Genomic DNA, 20,791 nt, shown 5'->3' on the forward strand with positions numbered 1-20,791 from the left:
TCCCTTTGTTTCAGACTGCTGCTCTATAAAACAAACAGAAATTAAAATTAAATAGAGTAGACGTTTTTATTAATGTTATTGTTTTGCGGCCTGCTACCCTATGTCTTCCAATATGACTAGTGGTTAAACACTAAAATTGGTTCTACATGTCTATGAACTAACTATAGATCAAAAGGCACAACAGTACCAGATTTTCACCAAATGAGCAGACGACAAAAGGGAGCTGTGTCAGCGAAAACCAATCAAATCGTCGAAACAGCCACCGCCATTGTCAATGTTTGCCGCAGCCCTGTTGAAGCGGTCAATAACCTTCGAATATTTAGGCTAGAAAATGGTAGAGAAAAATGTAAGATTGATTAGAGAAGTGGCTAATGGTGACGGGCGAGCCGTGTTGCTGGAACTGCCAGATATCAAGATGTGGCAGACTCTTCTTAGGACACAAACAGGACAGCAGTTGCATTGAAAACTTAAACCTTCACGAACCTGTTCACACTTCAACGGAAATTCATCACGCGTCTACTAGGTCAGTACAAATATTCAGAATTGCAGAGCAGTTCTGTATTACAGAAACCATCGGGTGACCAACTTTTATCTCCGTTGCCATCAGGCTCATGATTCGGACGAAGAGTACGAAGTCAATCTAGTTGAAGTCCTGATTCGAACGCCAGTTCGGTATCTTTTACATAGCTCGAGAGGAAGCCGACCGGACGCATATCTGGTTTCGAGCCAGCATCTGTTTTTTTTTTTCTGAGAAGCCCTGTTGTCACTTTTTCCCGCAGTGTTTAGACATCCAACACGAATTGCGACGACGTTACACTCCCAAGTTCTCCACGTTGTGTCTAAAAAATATAAATAGCGCAACACAAAAACAACCTAGCAAAGATAACCTCACGTTATGAAATCTCTAAAGAAACTGAATTGGCAACGTCTCATTTACTCCACGTGGACGTGACAAGAACTGCCAGTTCCTAAAACGGACGCTATTGGTGGGAAAGGTTTGAGGGGAGGATATACTTAGCTCCACGTGGTCTTGACGTTGTCAGAGAGAAAATTATATTTCGGAACTTTCTTAGAAGTAAAGTGGCGTTCGACTCAGGACTTCAACTTCATCTGCAACCTAGCAAGGTGGAGATTTATAAAATTTGAGCACCTAAGCTATCCTTTGTTTTGGGCCCTGCCGACATCATCATTATTATTATTAACAGTTTTCTTATTATGGTACTTTACTTCGACTAATTGCATGCTTTGTATTAATAACACTTGCAAACTTTAAAATGTAGACACTTCTGATTCAAATTCGATAAAACAATACACTTAGATTTAACAAGAGAACACTCACCTAAAAACAAAACAAAACAAATCCAAACAACAAAAGTAATGTTGTCAAGCCATAATAATTATCTCAAAAGGTCTATTTGACCGAAAAAAAAATGTCAAGTTGCGAATCCAACAAATAACGATGATGAATGAATGAGTCAAAATTTTGGGGTGCGTCGGCACGTATGGCCATTTTATACCCTTTAAAGTATAAGATGAAAACATCCACTTATCTAAAACCCTTACATTAAAGTAAAAAAAGGGGTGTAAAGAGAAGGATTAAAAGTGCAAGATTGTAAAGGAAACTGCACAGGACAAACACAGCACATTAAAATGGTAAAGCTAGTGTAAGAACTTCCTCTAAAGCCCGCATTACACGGAACTGGATTACCAGTAGGTATGCCCTAGTTGGCGCTGGACTTGCTATCAATTTGCTAGTTTTCGCCTCACACGATACTTATCAGTGTACTTGTCAATAGACTTTTGTTCCCATACGAGGGAAGTTGTAATGGCGGCCGCGTGAGAAGTAAACAATGTATCACTTCACATTTTTAAAAGCCGATAACTATTCAACCGAGAGGAATAACGTTTGGTATAAAACGTTATTAGGTACAAGACAATGGCGCTGCTTAAATACATACTTTACAACGTTTACTGTACACGTATGGAAGCATATTTTAGTTCTTCCGTGCACTCGGCATAGATGGTATAACTCAACGCGCCTTTTTATGCTGTATACGTTATACATTGCTGGAGTAACACTCGGAAACCACAGACAAAAACGCTCCTTTGCACACTCACAGATTATCTTCACATGGCGAAACTTTGCTCTGATTGGCTGTTCCACAGAATCCAGTCGAGGAAAGCAAGTAGCAATTAGAACATGTCCTATTTCTTCAAACCAGTCAAGCAGTCAGCCATGATTTCTACCTAGAAAGTTAGTTCAGCGCCAACTAGGGCATTCCAACTAGAAATCCAGTTCCGTGTGATAGGGGCTTTACTCTGGATTCCTTGAAAATCTGACTGAGTCTGCCATCTGTAATTTGACATTGGTATAGTAAGCTTAAATTTTAAGATGAACAATTTCTGTTAAGCGGTACCTTTGAATTGTCTAATAATTTTGAAAGTTATTTTATGTGAGGTGGAGAGCGGGGGGTCATCGGTAGTACCGCATACCAATTGCAAATCTAACATCAGATATAATTAGTATTGTACATTATATGCATGTTTTCCTTTATGTTAACTGCTGGAAAGTTGTTATCATTTCATCTGTAGTGCAGTAATAAACGAAAATTTCCAGGTTTGAGCAATCTGCACATTTTAGTGAGATTTTGTTCGTGCATTCCTCTTTGGTTTTCATACCAAGTTTTCTCATAACGAACCATACTGATCCAACAACCCAAACTACCATTTTATGAGCTGTCATTAGAACCTGGACATGTTCTGCTTCAGTGATATGTGGACGAGTATAGGTAGTGTGTTCATAAACACAGAAGTGACAAGATGTCTTATTACAAGCAACAAAGTCTCAACTTCAAAAGTCATTTCCCCAACAAATTTTCAACAAGACAAGAAGAACCTGTGTGACATCCGAGTGTGAAATTTAATGATGGTAAGTACAAGTGTATCTCTTAATACAACAGTAATTCTAATAAGCGCTTATAGTGAGTCAGTGTGTAGTAATAAATAGTCACACATATTTACATGAATTCATGTCGGTAACAGTTCGTTATATCGGAGACACATTTCTTCATTTTTACAGAAGAAACTACTTACGGAAATGAGTTTATCCAAGCTATCCAACTTTCCTCGAGGTATTTTCTTTCATCGTGGAATATATTTGACCAGGAAATCATGTATTTTTCAAGAGAAATATCTCACTGACGCACAACTGTCATTGCTTTCGCTACGTGAACTGCATGCTGCGTACGTTTGAAGACCTAAGCCCCTCTCAGTGTTTCCAACCCTTTTTTTCCACTATGCTTGCCTAACCTAACCAAACCTTATTGGAAATGGTTCGTGGGGCTATCCGTGAATGGTTCGTGGGGCTATCCGTCAGCTACCGTGCATAATGGTTCGTGGGGCTATCCGTGAATGGTTCGTGGGGCTATCCGTCAGCTACCGTGCATAATGGTTCGTGGGGCTATCCGTGAATGGTTCGTGGAGCTATCCGTGAATTGTTCGTGGGGCTATCCGTCAGCTACCCGGGCTATCCATCAGCTACCCGTGCATAATGTAAAATTTTCACACGTGACGAACATGATAGTAGGTATTTTTCGGTGAAGAAGTTTGGAAACACTGCATACCCACAACATGAGTCAAAATGTGCCATATTGTGTGTTACAGAAGCGAAGAAAGGAATCAAAAACATGACTCTGTATGTGAAAAATTGTGTTTGTTTTCGTGCAAAAAGCATAATGGCACCATGAACTATGTTCCGCAATACACAATTGGTAAGTACAAACCACGCGAAACACAAAATATCCGATTTTAATGTGTCTCGGATATAACGAACTGTTACCATTATGTCTCAAACATTCTTCAATGTTTTGGAGGGATGCAATTACAGACATAACACAAAACAATAACTGGAGTCAAGAGACAGAATAATGTTCATATTATCTGTGCTACATCTCTGGCTCATTATATTCTGTTGTCAAATCTCATACATTTTCCATTGGCATACTCAGGATGCATTTAGATGTCATAATACAAATAAATATTTCATATTGTCATAGTGATTATTTCCTTCCTCTGTCAATGCAAAATTATAACAAGGAACTCAACAATTTCAAATTAGTGAAATAATACAGATGAACTATTATCCAAATCCCGGCCGACAGTCGACCCGGGTTATAGCAAGAAAAATGTTGAATATACACTACTTTGTAAGAACATGATAGTAAGTCAAGGGCACAATGGTCCCGATACTTACAAAAAAACTGTTAATAAACCATTGGCATTGGCATTGGCATAAGAGTTGAAGGAAGAACAAATCTATACTTATTGATTGAGTTTGTGTTTAAAGTCCAATTTATGCACAGTAAGGCTCTGTGGTAAGGCTAATCAGGAGGCACTACATATTAAAGTGGAATCCGAACCACTATGTGCCTCCACCGGGACATGCTCACATAATGGATTTAAAAGTGACATAATTAGTTATTTGTCAGTATCGTTTGATTTTCCCAATAACGTATCCTCCAAGGAATGAATAAACTTTATAAACTGTTTTTATTTCAGAATTATTTCATTTTGTTTGTAATGGCAATCTCATACGTCAGCCTATTCTACGCCGAAGAGAGATGCGAGGGTGAGTGGCACAAAATGAACTTCTTTTTTAAACCGCTTAATTTTGTATAATGCATTTTTATAGCTTATATATCAGTACTATTTAACTTTTTTAACTTTATTCAATAATAATAACAATCATCATAATCTCTTTATTTGGTAGGCCTCTCTAGGTATCTTCAAAGAGACTCAAAAAAACTCCCTGAGGTAGGTCGAGTATTCTCGCCCCTCTCTCCCCAAAGGGTGTAAAAAAGTCTCCCTAAGGCAGGGCGTGGATACTCTTCCCTCTAAAGGGAGGAAAAACACTCCAGGAAACTCAGCCCAACGTGGGATGAGGAAACTCACATTTTTCGGTGTGCCGATTTGTGATAAGCCAAATTCATCCCAAAAAGTGAGTTTACACCCTTTTCTCCTCAATGTTGCATAATCACTGGTCTACTTTATTTATTTATTTATTTATTTATTTCCTTCAACAGAGAAATTTTCTCCTTTTACAGAAGGTAGCCAATAAAAATACAAATAAAAATACAAATACCAAATATCCTATAAAATTTCACGATCATGAAATTACAAAGTAAGAGAAAACCAATAAGAAGCATTCTTCACTTTCAGGTGGATCAAATTTCAACCCTAAGGAGCATCCGAACTGGAAATTGCTGCCTGAAAAATGCGGCTCAAGTTCATCGGAGAAAATAATCGGAGGAAGCAACGCGGATCTTGGAGCATACCCTTGGATAGCTCGTATAGGGTATACCAGTGAGTTAATCCTACGCTATCATTTCTCACTATTACATAGCGTATTTGCACAGAGTCAAATGAGACCATTGCTTTAGTAATAAGACAGGTCTTTCAGGACACTAAGTTTAATAGTTGTATATGTAGCAGTTTCTGAATATCAATTGGGTTCGATTGTTGGCTGAACTCCCCAATCGAGAACACACCTCTTGTTGATTAGTACTTTTAAAGTTCACAAGCACACACCGGCACATAAAAAAGAACTATTCTGTATGGCGTATAGGGAAAATATTCAATGTACTCTTGAGTAGAATAGTGACATGTTGCGAAATGCATATTGGCCAATTTTTGACCTCGCCACCAAAGTTCCCAGGTTCGAGTTCCGGTATTGGGCATTAGGTGCACTTCATCAATTTCCTCCAATCGTCATTCATCCTCATCGTCCCGATCAAAAATGGCAGAAATGCCATGTAAAATAACAAATACAAATACGAGATGCAGCATCCAATACTCATTCATTGATTTGGATAATTTTATTTCGCTTTTCTGCCACTTTTGGTTAATCGCGAAGATGAGAATGAGTGATGATATGGTGAAACAGCAGCTCGGTTACTTCTAAGCAGGCGAAATTTAGAATTACTTCTACAGCTGCTATTCCTTACTTTTTCGTACGTAAGAGAATTTTGGATGAATTTTCTTGCCTCTTTATATTGTCACGAATATTAATTGAATTAATTTAGTTTCTGATGGTCATTAGTGAAATAAATAAAACCATACTTAGGGTTATTAGTGTTATAATTTATCTACACTAAAATAACTGTAAAAAGTAACTTATAGTTGATTTTAACTGTAACCGAGTTCCTTTCCAAAACGAGTAACTGCAACCGAGTTATTTTTTGACTGAATCAACTGTAACTCTAACTAACTTTGATTTGATTTTTGTTATTTCACGTCGCTTTTCTGTCACTTTTGGCTAATCGAGACGATTAGGATGAATGATGATATGATGAAATTGATGAAGAACACCCATAGCCGTGACCCCTGGAGTGGAAGCGTGCTGTGCTAACCACTCCGCAACGGAGGCCATTATTTCCGTCTCTACCTTAGTTACTTTTAAAAAGTAACTTTCCTAAGGATGCAATATCTTCCGATCATCTCCAATCCTTATTGACTCTAAAATTTTAATGTACAAGATATAAAAAATAAGAACATTAAATTAATTATATATTGCACATAGATTACTCACGTGACCTTCCTTTCCAGAAAATGGCAAGGACAACGTAGAATATGAGTGTGGAGGGACTCTTCTTAACAAAAGATATGTGGTGACAGCGAGCCACTGTGTGGTACACCTAAAGGAAGAAAGAAAAGTGTAAGTTTTTAATACATAATTTCTGTACGCGGATTTATATCGCCTTATGAGAACCAGAGGGACGTTAACTCCAAAAATGCTGTTTTCAGTTTTGTTTAAATAGACCCTTCTATTTGGAGTCAGGTCGACGTATCTTCACTTCTATCCTTAGCAGTAAGGTTGAATCATGTATCTCCAACTCTTTTTTAAGAGTCAGATCTCAGATAAAAATATATATAAGCAGATCTTCATCTAAGGCAGTAAAACCGGTGCACGAACCTCCCACTGGGAACGGGCCCTCGCAAGAAGTTCCGGAATAATACGTTGAGAGGCACTGAGAGGTACATCTCTAAATCTTGCTTCCACTTCTTCTGCCACAAAAAGACATGAGATGGCACTGCTAAATTTCAACGCTCGGGTGCTAAGCCTGACGTCATCGAATTCCGAGACAACTTTCACTTGCGAAGCCTCAGGTCTTCGGCATTGAAAACTGACCGCGAAGGCGTGGCTTTATCTTTACCAGTGGTCAGACATATTCATTCCTAAGAATACATTACTTCTTCTGTCCTGTGTATTTGATAAACTGGTTCTCACATGACGATATACCAAATGATTCAACAGTTATTATACCACTTAAGCAGAATTTAGAGATTGCCACGATAACTGAAAATTATGCAAACACTTAATTCTTTTAAAATTAAATTGAAAATTACAAAACATAAAAATCAGTAGTGCTTTGTTATAATTAAACATGTCCACAATCACTCAAGTTCAATCATATTTTAATGTTATTTAAGTTGCCTGCTAATATCCACAAGCTACAAATTGTTGGACTATTTCTTTCTCTCTCTCGGTGTGTGTTTATATTTTATATATATATATATATATATATATATATATATATCATACACACACGGGCGACCGCCCTGGGGTGCAGTGGTTAGTACATCGCGCTACGACGCCAGGGGTCCCGTGTTCGAATTCTGGCCTGGGCATGGATATTTGTGAGTGTCCATTCATCAGTTTCATCATATGATCACTCATCCCCATCTTCGCGAAGTAGCCAAGAGTTGCACAAAAATCGAAGTAAAATAAAGCAAATCAAAACACACGGGCGAACGCACACATTCACAGATAAAATATTAAATTAATGAATTTCGTTCATTTTGCTTCGCTTTTCTGCTACTTTTGGCTAATCGCGAAGGGTTGGAATTTGAGTTTTGGTTTTTAAGTCCACTTTATGCACAGAAAGACCAATCGGGACTGAACCTACAGTTTACCACTTGCGCCTCCACCGGGTATAGAACCCGGAACCCCTTGATTACAAGGCGACGACGTAATTGCGAAGATGAGGATGAGTGATGAAACTTTAGAAAGGGCACTCAAAAAGAACACCCGGATTCGAACCCGGGACCCCTGTGCTAATAACTTAGCCACAGAGGCCGTCAGATATAATATTAAAATATAATTATTTATAACTTATATGAAGCTGGGAATAATTTGGGTATAAAATAACAACTATTTAGTAGAGATTTCATTTAGTCTTCCGAGCTAGCATTATCTACGAGTACCAGGCGTTCTCTTAACAAGTACCTTTTGCCAGGGTAGGAATCCGTCTAGGGGAACTCGACAGCCGGACTGAAGTGGACTGTAACGATGAGGAATGCTCTGATCCAGTGCAGGACTTTGCACCCCAGAACATCCTCTCCCACGAGCAGTACAACCCGGATTCCAAGCTGAACGATATAGCTCTCATCAGGCTGGACAAAGACGCCAATATTACACGTAAGATATAATTGCAATGATACTTATTAGTAACTACTCTATCTGAATGTTTTCAATGTTACATTAAACGCATCTTACCTTTCCTTAACAGATTCTTTACATCTTTCACATACCCTCATCACAACGTTTGTCATTTTGCAGAAATGGCAGTAATTATATGTAAAATAATTGCTTAGTAACTGAGAACAAACGCGATTAGCCAGTACGTATCATTGTTATGCAATTATCTATTATTTGCCAAAAGAAAAGTTTCAGAAAAGTATACTGCTTACCAAATAAGAAGGTTAATAAGGCAAGATAATAATTTAATTAAATACAGTTTGTGCATTCGGCAATATAATTTGACACAATAAATACAATTTTATGGCAAATCTAAGTTGACTGAAATATACTGTATATTCTCACTAATGGACAAATTTATTGGCTCTCTGTAATATGCACTAAAATTGATTGAGTTGATTTTTAAGTCCACTTTATGCACAGTAAGGCTAATCGGGACTGGACCTACAGTTTAAAGTGGGATCCGAACCACTGTGCCTCCACCGGCAATCGAACCTGGGACCCCTTGATTACCACTGTGGCACCGGGGAGGTCAATATGCACTAAAAGAAAGTATCCATATGTACGAGGGGAGTTCAACAATTATTGTCCCTAACATAGAAGGAATGATCTGAAACAACTTAATTTTTTTTGTGTGTCATGTGATTACCACAAAATTTCAGCCATGTAGGGTCTATAATGTTAATGTTATGTTATGCTTTTCAGGACAAGGTGAGCCCTGACTGAGAAAATGAAAAAAAATCGGAAGTGACAGCCGTCATTTAGTACTGCTTTAGCCTTGCGAACAAGTAAAAGTCACTCAGGGCAACATCTGGAAAGTAGGGAGGGTGCTCGATTAGTTCAAATCCAGCAGCAGCAACAGCGGCGGATTTAAGATGACTTTTGTGGGCTGGAGCATTGTCTTGCAGCAGCAGCATTTTCCGGTGACACATCCTTCTGCGTTTCTCCTTGATTGCATCCCTCACTTTTGGAATCAATTTACGAATAATAGTCACCTGTGATCGTCTTTTGGCGCTGGAGGTAGTCAATGAACAATACTACTTTGGCATCCCAAAAAATGGTGGCCGTAAACTTGCCAGCTGATGGCATTGTCTTGAATTTCTTGGGAGGTGGAGAATCATGGTGCCGCCACCGCATCCTCTGTTGTTTTGATTCAGGGTCATAATGGTGTACCCAGGTTTCATTTACGGTCACACATCTACCAAGAAAGTTACCCGGATCTCTCTTAAACGAGGCCAAACTTGTCTCTGAACAGCGGTACTTAATGACGGCTCTTACTTCCAATTTTTCCATTTTCTTGTCCTGAAAAACATAAAATTAACATTATAGACCCTACATGGCTGAAATTTTGTGTGTAATCATTCAAAGAGTTACACATGACTCTTAAAAAAAATTCAGTTGTTTTGGTTCATTCCTTCTATGTTAGGGACAATAATTGTTGAACTCCCCTCGTAGATACTGCAAAAAGAAGAATTCTTCTAAAATAGCAAAGAATAAAATAGTCACACATGTTGAACTGACACAAGGTTATCAAATGTAAAAACAGAGGCCAAGGAATGGAATGACATGGGAAAAGCTAATCGATTTGGATTGGATTGAGTTAGTATTTTAAGTCCACTTTATGCATAGTAAGGCTAATCGGGACTGGGCCGACAGTTTAAAGTGGGATCCGAACTACTATGTGTCTCCATGGAGTATCGAACCCAGGACTCCGGAAAAAGCTAATCGAGTTGGTCCTGAAATATGGATGGGTTTCAAGAAAGTACACAAATGATAAATAAGGGAAAAGTCAAGAACATTTAGACTGAAATACTTGAAATAAGCAGAACAGGTATAGTCTTGACTAATTTATAGCAAAAGTATTGCTTTCATTTAATTTATATCTTAGTCCCACTTCTGTGTAATATTCCCTTTCCAGAATGGGTGAAGCCAATATGCGTTCCACGTGGAGAGCTTCTGGACAAAACTCATGAAGGAGAGGAGCTGGAGGTTGCAGGATGGGGAATCACCAGCATACGTAAGGTTCATGTATATTCACCGCCAATAAAAACAGGACGTCTATATCCTGAAATACTGGCTTCCTTGCAATGCGTTATGCGTGTTACCTACCTCAATGAGCCAATTTAATCAGCGACTTAAAAAAAAAGATCTGATATCACTGTGTGTTCCACTTTAAGTTTCTAAACTGCCATAAGTTTTTAAGTTCACCACAGCAAGGATATTTTTCCGTTACTTGTTACTGAAGTTATTGCGTTCCTCCTAGCTCGGGTGCTATGGGCTACGCTAACCCATGCGTACAACTATTAATAATAATAATACGTATAAAATTCATGATCATGGACTATACTTTTTATTAGCTGGAACTAACAACCTTTTTGGAACTCAATAAATAATCAATTTTAAAATTTTGTGGCATTAATATCTTTGGTGGGACACTCCATTTGTATAAATTTTAATAATAATAAATATACATAAGCTAGATAATAACCACATGCTGTTATATCTCTATTCTAATATTTTTCTACCTGTTCATGTAATAATAATAATAATTGACCTGTTTCGTACAAACATTGTTATTAATAATAGATATATTAATATTGGTTTACTTATTAATAATGAACATTATTATCAGTGGTCGAACATTTTTCTTCAAAGCTAGGCGCCAGCTCTGAAAATCAGGCGCCAGGAAACCACCTACTAGCAATTGTGCATACTACAGTATGTTTCAAAAGTCGCGCAATCTAAACTTTGAAAATGTATATCATGAAAATCGTAAGAGATATTTACACCGGGTTTTCTACACTAAACTAATCCTGTAGGCTATCACTGGGCTCATCAATTTATGTTAGCATTTATCTAAAAGCAATTACATTATTTTTAAAAAAAAACATTGTTAATTTGCTGAAAACATCTGAGAACTGATTTTCAACAATAAATACCAACTCTTAAACAACTTGTGGGATCATTTGTTGGAGTTTGACTGGTTGTAAGACAGTTGCTTTGTGAGGTACAGCAGAAGCAGGGCATTTTTATTGGAAAATCTCTTGCACATGAGTGTAAGAATGAGTAGTGAAATACTCTTCAACAATGCACACGCACTGCTCCAATGAATACGCCAGGCTGAATCATTTAAAAAACAGGCACAGTAGAGGCGAAAGTGAGCGAAGAGAATTCAATGTAACCAGGGGCAGCCTAGGATTCTCTCCAGAGTCCAATTTCGGCACAAAATCTTGATTTACGATTGTTCACGTAAATGTATAGCCAATACTTAGACACATGTTGCATGCGACTGTTGGCAATATTTCGACCTGCTAGTGTTGCCATATACGGAGATAAATAATAATAAAAATGGCATTTTTCACTCAACCCATAAAATCGCCAGTCAAAAATTCATCAAATGTTGCACATGACCAATATTGGTCGCAAATAACAGACTGGCATAGCATCAGTCATCAAATGTCTAATTATGACCCTTCGATAATTTCTTACATATTTTTCTTACTCAGAAGTTCATTTCTGGAAAAAATTGGATGCTGCTTTCCGTCAGTTATTAATTTATATAATTTTCTGTCGGAGTGAACTGATAATTTTAAGCATTGCAAAATATCTCAATGGATGAGGCTTTATAATGCAGAAAACCTGGTTTAAATATCTCTTACGGTTTTCATGATATACATTTCCAAAGTTTGGGTTGGGTACTTTTGAAACACTCTGTATAAGATGCTGACGGTATTCAAAACATCGCTAAATTATTTGAGAAAGCAGGAAATGGGGTGTTGGGGGACAAAGGGTAAGAAATTCTTACTGACTCTATGTAATGTTCACAACGTTGATAACAAAAATCATTTGCTAACTTACGCTGTGCTGCAATTTCAACTTAGAATCATCAAAATTTCGTACATAATATAGCAAAAGATCACAGTCGCCAGGCTGAAATTTTTAGTCGCCATGGCGACCTGGCGACCGGGATTTTTCGAGCCCTGATTATTATTCTTATTACTTGTGAGGAATTTGGTTCTGAATCCTTCCGAAATATTAGTAGTTCTAGATACGTGCCTGTTTATTATATACAGTCAGCGGCAATAAAAATGGGACACCTAGATCCTGAAATGCTTGCTTCCCTGCAAGGTGTTGTGTGTGTTGCCTAACTATACGGCGATAAGATTGTAATAGCAAATTCTCAATGGCAACTTCAACCACCGCCGTAGGGTTAGGCAACACACATAATGCCTTGCAGTGAGGTGAGTATTTCAGTATCTAGATGTCCTACTTTTATTGCCGGTGACTGTACATATTATATCAGAAGTTGCTTTATTTCAGTCGACGTTAACTTGCTTTCCGTTCCAGTCACGAGGCGCACCAGCAATGTCCTGAAGCAGTTGAAGCTGTCCGTGGCCAGCAACGAGAAGTGCCAGAGCGACTACAAGAACCGTGCACAGGTCACTCCGAACCAGCTGTGCGCCGGGGGCAAAGTCAAGGAGGACACGTGCGGAGGGGACAGCGGTGGGCCCCTGATGAAACCGGAAAGTCTCGAGGGCCCACCCAGGTATTTCCTCATTGGAATAGTGTCGCATGGCCCATTGGAATGTGGGGAGTATGGAGAGCTTGGAATATACACGCGATTCAAGTGCTATCTGAAGTGGCTCCTTGATAAAATGGAAGAATAATGACATTAATCAATAAATAATTGAAGTTGCTGGTGTAATTTTTGTCCTTTCCATATCTTACTGTCGGGCTTGGATATTTGGTAGTGTAGTCCAGTCCGAACCGAAATTGAACAAAAACTCCGTGCTCACTTACACGAGACTGAAACTTGCCTCTGGAGTTTTAGTTCAGGTTCAGGAAGACTGAAACTACGTCGGAATTAGTTTTATTATTTCGGTTCAGTTTCAGTCGTGATCCCTGGTAGAAGGGTTACAAAATTTCTAATACTCGATAAAGTAACTTCCACTCTTATTGCGGCACCAATAAGACTCTAATAAGAATAAACACTACGTTGTAGAGGTGTTTGGAAATGAGCAACTATTGTCGAAATTGTAGATAAGACATTGGTTTGTGGTTTTGCGAAGGAAGGAAGCAGAATATCAATAGCGGATATGAATCAAATTCGGCATAATGAGGAGTGATATACAATGGCACCTTGCCAACTTGCAAGAAGGAAATATAGGATATGAGAGTTTTTCCTTACTTTCAAAGCAAGTTCACTGCATGCTTGAAAGACTGGATGATTATGTGGGTGCCATTTTTTATTCTGGTTATCTGTTCCTCAAACCTGCTTCAGGAAGCAAGATGCCGTAAGTAGAATCATTTACATCCAGTTTTCTTGGTTGTTATATCGGGCGATCTGATCGATCATTGCCAATTGCTCTACAATAAAGTAAATTCATTAATTGACTTGAATCTTGCATGTAAATATGATGTATTTTTAAGATATATTATAGTTCTGTAAATGAGTTGATTTCGAAAATGGGAAGTTTGTACTTCCTTTGAAACAACTTATGGAATTAAGATAGACAATCCAAAAAACAAAGTTTACCTTGAATATGTAACAAAACATTGAGCATGTTTTCAGTTTGTCGCTACTTAACTTTCATAGTTTTTGATTTCAAATATTTATAGCTCTGTACTTTTTCTGTGGGTTTTATGGATAAACGTGTTCATATAGTGATGTAGTTTTGTTGTCGTTTGAATTGTGTTGTGGTTAACACGGATCATAATTTTCTTGTTAGTGGTAATGCTAACAGCATGAGCCAAATACAGCATAGTATACAAATTATAGATATATCATTTGACTGATTGATTAAGAACATTTGTTTACGAAGCCATTGATATACCAATGATGCATACAAGAAAGGATAAAACACATATAACATAATCATGCTTAAAATACCGTACATATTTCTACACTGTAAGCCGTAATCATAAAATTTACAATATTCTGCCGTAAAAAAAATACAGTCTTCCTGTTAATTTACGGAAACGGGACGCGACCGTTTTTTCTCGTGAGCGCAGTTGCATTCTCTGTGTTATGGCTATAAAAGTAAACAAAGCGTCAATAAACATTCGAAACATTAAACACGAGACGCACTCATAAATAGAAAACCTTCAAATTGAAATTTTCATATTTTATTATGTATAAAGATAGATCTCAATTATATATTACATTTGTGTGCACAATAACTATATATTTTTAAAACTGGACCCTTAAAATTGAATTGATTAGGTTAACTATTTACAGTTATTTCATTTTTACAGTGCCGTTACGCTTCATGTTCAGATTCCATCAATTCATATGTCTACTAAAATATTAAAATTTTGCAACCAATCAGTCCAGTAATATATAAATTGTACATTTGAATATTTTTTCTATGCTGTATTTTGGATCGTGTTGGAAAATACTACTAGAGTAAACTTTGGGATTTATTTTTCGAAATAATAAAATTAATATGTGAACAAAATCCTTGACAGGAGAAAATGCCAATCGCCAGAAATCCCATTGGCACCTCGCCATACTCTTAAAACCAATTAAAGTTATAGCGCGTTAAAATTGAGTGAAATCGCAACTGCCTCAAGAGCTACGAAGTTTTGATAGAGAAAGACCTCTATAAGTTACACACTTATATACGCTCTCGGCTCTTACGCTTCCCAGAACAAAAACACACATGAGATATAACTGAAAGCGAAGGAAATAAACAGCAAGGTGAATCAAATGGGCTGGCTGTCCCTTTCTATAAAATCTGTGATTCTTAACTGTAGAGGAGGACTTTTGGTCGAAGCCAGAGAAGCCGGTTTCTAAAATTTCTCACCCTTCGAAAAACCGCCATGATTTTCGAGACTAAAAAATTGCATCTGCTTAGAATTTATTCTAGAACATTCATGTGAATTTCTGTGTGCCTTGCTTTCGTTAATATCTAGGTTCGCAATAGTTTAATAAGCTTACGTAGCAACGAAACTACTGGCTGGCTACGGCACGGTCTTAATTCTGGAAGAAATGAAGGCATGATACAGACACGAGCAAGAACGGTCAAAAAGGAACTTCAAATTTGTAACAACCACCCAACTAGGCAACCCAACACACAAACATATACATGGAACTAACACGAAAGGTTCATGCAAAGGCGACGATCAAAAAAGGTATTGTAATTTATATATTCCAATCGTGTATTCATTGTAGAATACGAGTAAAAGAAACAAAGGAAATTGACCAGGGGGGCTGAGCCCCACTGGAACTGCCATCAGCCCCCTCCCCCTGGCACTGCCGTCAGCCCCCTTGACATTAGGCAAAACTATTCTGTGTAATATGTTTACAGTGAAGAATGAATATGTAGACAGCAGATATTATTTTGGTCACAACTTTGGTGAAGGAAATTTTCAGAACATGAACAACAGCTAATATATTTGTTCATCTTATTTTTAAGAAGAAGTCTAAGTATTTAGAAGATCCTCTTCTCTAGACTCTAGAAAGTTCTTTCACAGGGCAGCTTCTTTATCTGTACCTTCACTGCCCCTGTAGCGACCTCCCGTTTAGACAGAAATCTGTGACTTTGATGCTATCATGCAAATTCCCTCCACATCTGCGTCAAAGGTCAACAGCTTTCAAATTTTCGGAATGAAGGGGAGTTTCATTGCTTCCGCCGGGGATGGAATGTACTGTAGACACTATGATTGAATATTGTGCATTTTTTTCTTGCGTATATAAATATTTGTATCATCAAAAGTAGCATGGAGTGTGCAGTAAGGAATGATTTCAGTAGCAGTCAACACTTCAAAAATCGATGTTTTAAAATATATAGAAAAATGTAGTATTTGTATATTTCTAAATTTTATATAACTTCATGACATCCTCCTCCCACACACATAGTTTACCTTCAATTAATACTGTTAAACTTTTGAAAATTGGACTTGGTTTACAAAGCCCCCTCTGATAGGTGTGAGCCCCCCCCCCCCGCCCCGGAGATCAATTCTAGCTACGGGCCTGGATGAATGATGATTAACTTGGTTTACTTTACTTTGATATTATAACACTTTTGGCTAATCGCGAAGATGAGGATGAGTGATAGCATGATGAAATATACGAAGGGATGTTCACAAAGAACACCAATGCAAAGGAACCCCTGGCGTCGTAGTGCGCTGTGCTAACCATTCCACCCCGAAGGTCGGCGGGAAGAATTATGAACTCACGAAGCAGATGAAGGAACAAACCCAGGGAAACATCCACGCCTTACTCAGGATTTGAAATTAGAATACCATCGCTTCACTGCGCTACTCCAACCACTACACCACGAAGACTTGCTATATGGAAAACAGTAACGTTAGGGTACAGCATTTAACGAAGAATGTCAGCTAGTTGTTTAGCTGTCACTCTTAAAGAACTGGAAAATCCTTTACGGCCAATATAATGGTACAAATTAAGCACCGTAAATAAACCAACCCAAAAATCCACTGATATCAACAGATATCCTTGCATGATATGTAACTTGCTAGTCTACGGTGTAATTTAATCTGGACTTTTAAGTTCACCATTTTGTTGAATGAACTCAAAGCCCTTTCAGCTTTTGGCTGCACTCAGGCCAGTCTGGTTCGTTGCACTTTCTGACACCAGGTGTAGTGCAAGTACATCCCACGTGAGGCAAGGAAATTGTGTTCAACTAAGTAACCGCTGTACACAAGAAGATTCAAGAAATGCCTGTCTGCTGCTTCAAACATTCATTTGTTTGGTTAACACGTACGACGTGACCATACATCACACTGTACAGCGCTGCAGAAGGTAGTGCAAACGGTGTAGATACCAAATACACTACATGGCATCAAATCAACCAACTATACGACTCGGTGTTGCACTTTGTAACTAACTAGACACGTGAGTGCAAACAGAGTCAAAAAGTGGGGCGAACTAGACGGAGCCGTTGATAGCAACGTAGTTTCTATCTGGTTATTGCCGTTTAAAAAACCAAGAATCTCTTTTACAGAAACTGAAAATTGCAGAACACCATCAAACGAGGTGGGCAATTGCATCAATCTACGCCAATGTCCAACCTTACTGGCTCTCCTACAACAGATTTCTCAACTACCAAACGCCGTCCAATTACTCCAAGACTCCAACTGTGGATATGACGGCCGAATGCCAAAAGTCTGCTGCCCTCTACCTCCAGGCACCCTACCAGAGGAAGAATCAAGTCAACCGGAAGCTCCTAATATGCCACAGCCAGGTAACCCTAATCTTCCCACCAGGCCGGACCTTCCAGAAACGTCCCGTCCAGAAGAAGGTAGTTTCAATATTTCAGGAGTGGAAACTGGCAATCCAGATACTCCAGAACGTCCTGAGTTTGGTAACAAACCACCAGGAGGCTCTGATCAAGGTGGTTCATCACCTGACTCCGGTGCACCAGAAGGAAGTGAAGGAGGAGAGTCACCTGATGATCCAGATACTCCAGAACGTCCTGAGTTTGGTAACAAACCACCAGGAGGCTCTGATCAAGGTGGTTCATCACCTGACTCCGGTGCACCAGAAGGAAGTGAAGGAGGCGAGTCACCTGATGGTTCCGGGTTAGAAACTACTAGTCTCCCTCTGAGCGAATGTGGTAGATACAACCCAGTATCTTCCGCATCTCCACAACCTACTGACTTTCCATGGCTTGCCCTTCTTCAGTATGCAAGTCCAGGTTAGTATTTTTGCTTCTTATGGGGCAAGCATTATGATACGTTCATGCCTTACCCTTCGAAACTTACACCTCTGGTTTTTTTTAGTGACTTTTACGCCACGGAGGTCAACAGGTTGGCACAGGATTAATTACATGTACGAGGGGCGTACCATAATGGTTTGCACTTTTGAATGCCCCGCATCTCATGGTTGACCATTAGTCTTGTCAAGTCAGTCACAGGTAGCTACTAGCTAGTACCTTGGTCTCTCACATGATATCAGCACTGGGCAGAAAGGGGCCAATCCACGTGAGCCATGTCAGTGTGTATGTGGACAAAATGGAAGGTAATCAGCAAGTGCAGCGCTGGACGACGTGGTTCTTTTGGAAGAGGACGTAAATACCTCAGAGATTCAAAGACGATAGTCAGGGAAGTGTGGTGGGTGTGGCAGCACCTGGAATTCCACCTGTGGCTGTCATGACAAGCACAATGACCAACCATGTGATGCGGGGCATACAAAAGTGGAAATCGTTATGATACGCCCCTTGTACATTGATTTCCAAAATCTTCCTTGAACAGAGTTCAACTTCAAAAGGATACTATAAAACTGTTTTCGATAATGTTGTTGCTATTTTGATCTTCCCTTTGGTATGTCTATACATTGTACCTCACATTGAAATTTAAAAATGTATAAAAAATGCATAAATATACCTGGTCTTCTCCAGATGGTAAAACTCATAATCAGATAGATCATATTCTCATTGATAAGAGAAGGCATACTAGTATAATTGACGTTCGTACACATAGAGGTGCTGACTGTGTCAGTGACCATTATTTAGTAATTGTTAAATTAAGAGAAAGACTCGCAGTGATAAATCATAAGCAACAAAATCTAAAAGTTATAAAATTTAATATAGGAAAATTTGCTGATGAACGAATTAAGAAAGATTACCAAATTAAACTGTCAAATAGATTTGATGTTTTGCAGGATTTAAATGATGATGAAAATATAAATGAAACAGACGTAAATAAGAATTGGGAGCACATACGTAATGCAATAGAATCAGCAGCTAAAGAAAGTATAGGATACCATAACCAAGAAAAAGTAAGCCATGGTTTGATAATGAATGTCATAATCTAATAGAAATAAGAGATCAGGTTAGACTTAGGTGGTTAAATAACTCTGATGATACAAATCTAAGCAATTATAATAGAATAAAGCGAGAAGTTAACCGCACGTTTAGAAGTAAAAAAATATATTACTTGAAAAGCAAAATTAACGAAATTGAAATAAACAGCAAAAACAAAAATATCAGAGATTTATATAAAGGTGTAAATGAATTTAGAAAGGGGTGGCACCATAAAGTAAACTTGATAAAAGATAAAGACGGTGATTTTCTAGCTGACCCAAGCGATATTCTAAATAGATGGAAGAACTACTTTAATGACCTTTTAAATGTTCATGTAGGAGATAAATCAGAAGTAAATGAAGTACACACAGCACAACCTTTAGTTCCAGAACCTAACTTGACTGAAGTTAAAGATGCTATTAAAAGGCTAAAGAATAACAAAGCACCTGGCATTGATTTAATACCAGCTGAGTTAATTAAATATGGTGGAAATTCATTAATATGTCAAATTCATAAATTAATTTGTTTAATATGGAATAAAGAAGACATCCCTCAACAGTGGAAAGAATCCATAATTGTTCCTGTGTTTAAAAAAAGGTGATAAATGGAACTGCAATAATTACCGTGGAATTTCCCTACTTTCAACAACATATAAAATATTATCTAACATTATTTTAACAAGACTACTAACCCCATATGCTAATGAAATTATAGGTGATTATCAATGTGGATTTAAATGTAACAGATCAACTACAGATCAAATTTTTCACATTAGACAGACACTTGAAAAAAAGCGGGAATATAATCAAAATGTCCATCAGCTATTCATTGATTTCAAAAAAGCATATGATTTGGTCAAAAGAGATAAATTATATAATATATTAGTAGAGTTTGGAATACCTATGAAGCTTGTTAGTATGATAAAAGTATACACCAGTGAAACAGAAAGTAAAATTTGTGTAGGTATTAATGTGTCTGACAAATTTACAATTCATGATGGGTTAAAACAAGGAGATGCATTATCTCCATTGCTATTTAATTTTGCCTTAGAATATGCTGTTAGGAAGGTAAAATAAACTAATGAAGGACTAAAATTAAATGGTGTGACTCAGTTGTTAGCATATGCAGATGATGTAGACTTACTGGGGGATGATGTGAATACAATTAAGAATAATGCTAAAATATTTTTCAAAACTGCTAAAGAGATAGGTTTGGAAGTTAACAAAGAGAAAACTAAATATATGCTTACAGGCCGAAACCAAGTGTTAGGTAATAATCAAAATCTAATTATTGATAACAACTCGTTTGAACCAGTTTCCAAATTCAAATACTTAGGAGTAATATTAACAAGTGAAAATTATATTAAAGAGGAAATAAAAAGTAGGCTTAATTCAGGAAATGCATGTTCTCTTTTGTCTTCTCGTTTAATATCTAAGAAACTAAAAGTTAAAATATACAAAACAGTAATTTTGTTTGTAGTATTATA

The 20,791-nt window shown here is 37.8% G+C and overlaps 2 protein-coding genes across 2 annotated transcripts in view; both read left to right on the top strand.

Moving 5' to 3' along the window:
* Window positions 1-4,562: 4,562 nt before the first annotated feature.
* On the top strand, window positions 4,563-13,203 carry LOC146000526 (CLIP domain-containing serine protease HP8-like). The gene is made up of 6 exons (XM_083138272.1): window positions 4,563-4,627; window positions 5,218-5,361; window positions 6,604-6,712; window positions 8,295-8,476; window positions 10,455-10,553; window positions 12,884-13,203. The coding sequence occupies exons 1-6, from the start codon at window positions 4,579-4,581 to the stop codon at window positions 13,201-13,203; spliced, it is 903 nt and encodes a 300-aa protein (XP_082994398.1). The 5' UTR covers window positions 4,563-4,578.
* Window positions 13,204-13,720: 517 nt separating this feature from the next.
* Window positions 13,721-20,791, top strand: part of LOC146000527 (uncharacterized) — a 120,681-nt gene continuing 113,610 nt past the window's right edge. Inside the window, exons 1-2 of the mRNA XM_083138273.1 lie at window positions 13,721-13,830; window positions 17,506-18,198. Coding sequence (XP_082994399.1) covers window positions 13,761-13,830; window positions 17,506-18,198 — 763 coding nt within the window. The 5' untranslated portion in view covers window positions 13,721-13,760. The remainder of the gene's footprint in view (window positions 13,831-17,505; window positions 18,199-20,791) is intronic.

Source organism: Lepisma saccharinum, chromosome 16 (assembly GCF_977018435.1).
Source record: "Lepisma saccharinum chromosome 16, izLepSacc3.1, whole genome shotgun sequence".
Classification (NCBI taxonomy): domain Eukaryota; kingdom Metazoa; phylum Arthropoda; class Insecta; order Zygentoma; family Lepismatidae; genus Lepisma; species Lepisma saccharinum.

Coding starts and splice junctions, on each gene's coding strand:
- LOC146000526 (XM_083138272.1), top strand. CDS start 4,579: ATGGCAATCTCATACGTCAGCCTATTCTACGCCGAAGAGAGATGCGAG. Junction 4,628..5,217: donor CGCCGAAGAGAGATGCGAGG/GTGAGTGGCACA, acceptor CTTCACTTTCAG/GTGGATCAAATTTCAACCCT. Junction 8,477..10,454: donor CAAAGACGCCAATATTACAC/GTAAGATATAAT, acceptor TTCCCTTTCCAG/AATGGGTGAAGCCAATATGC.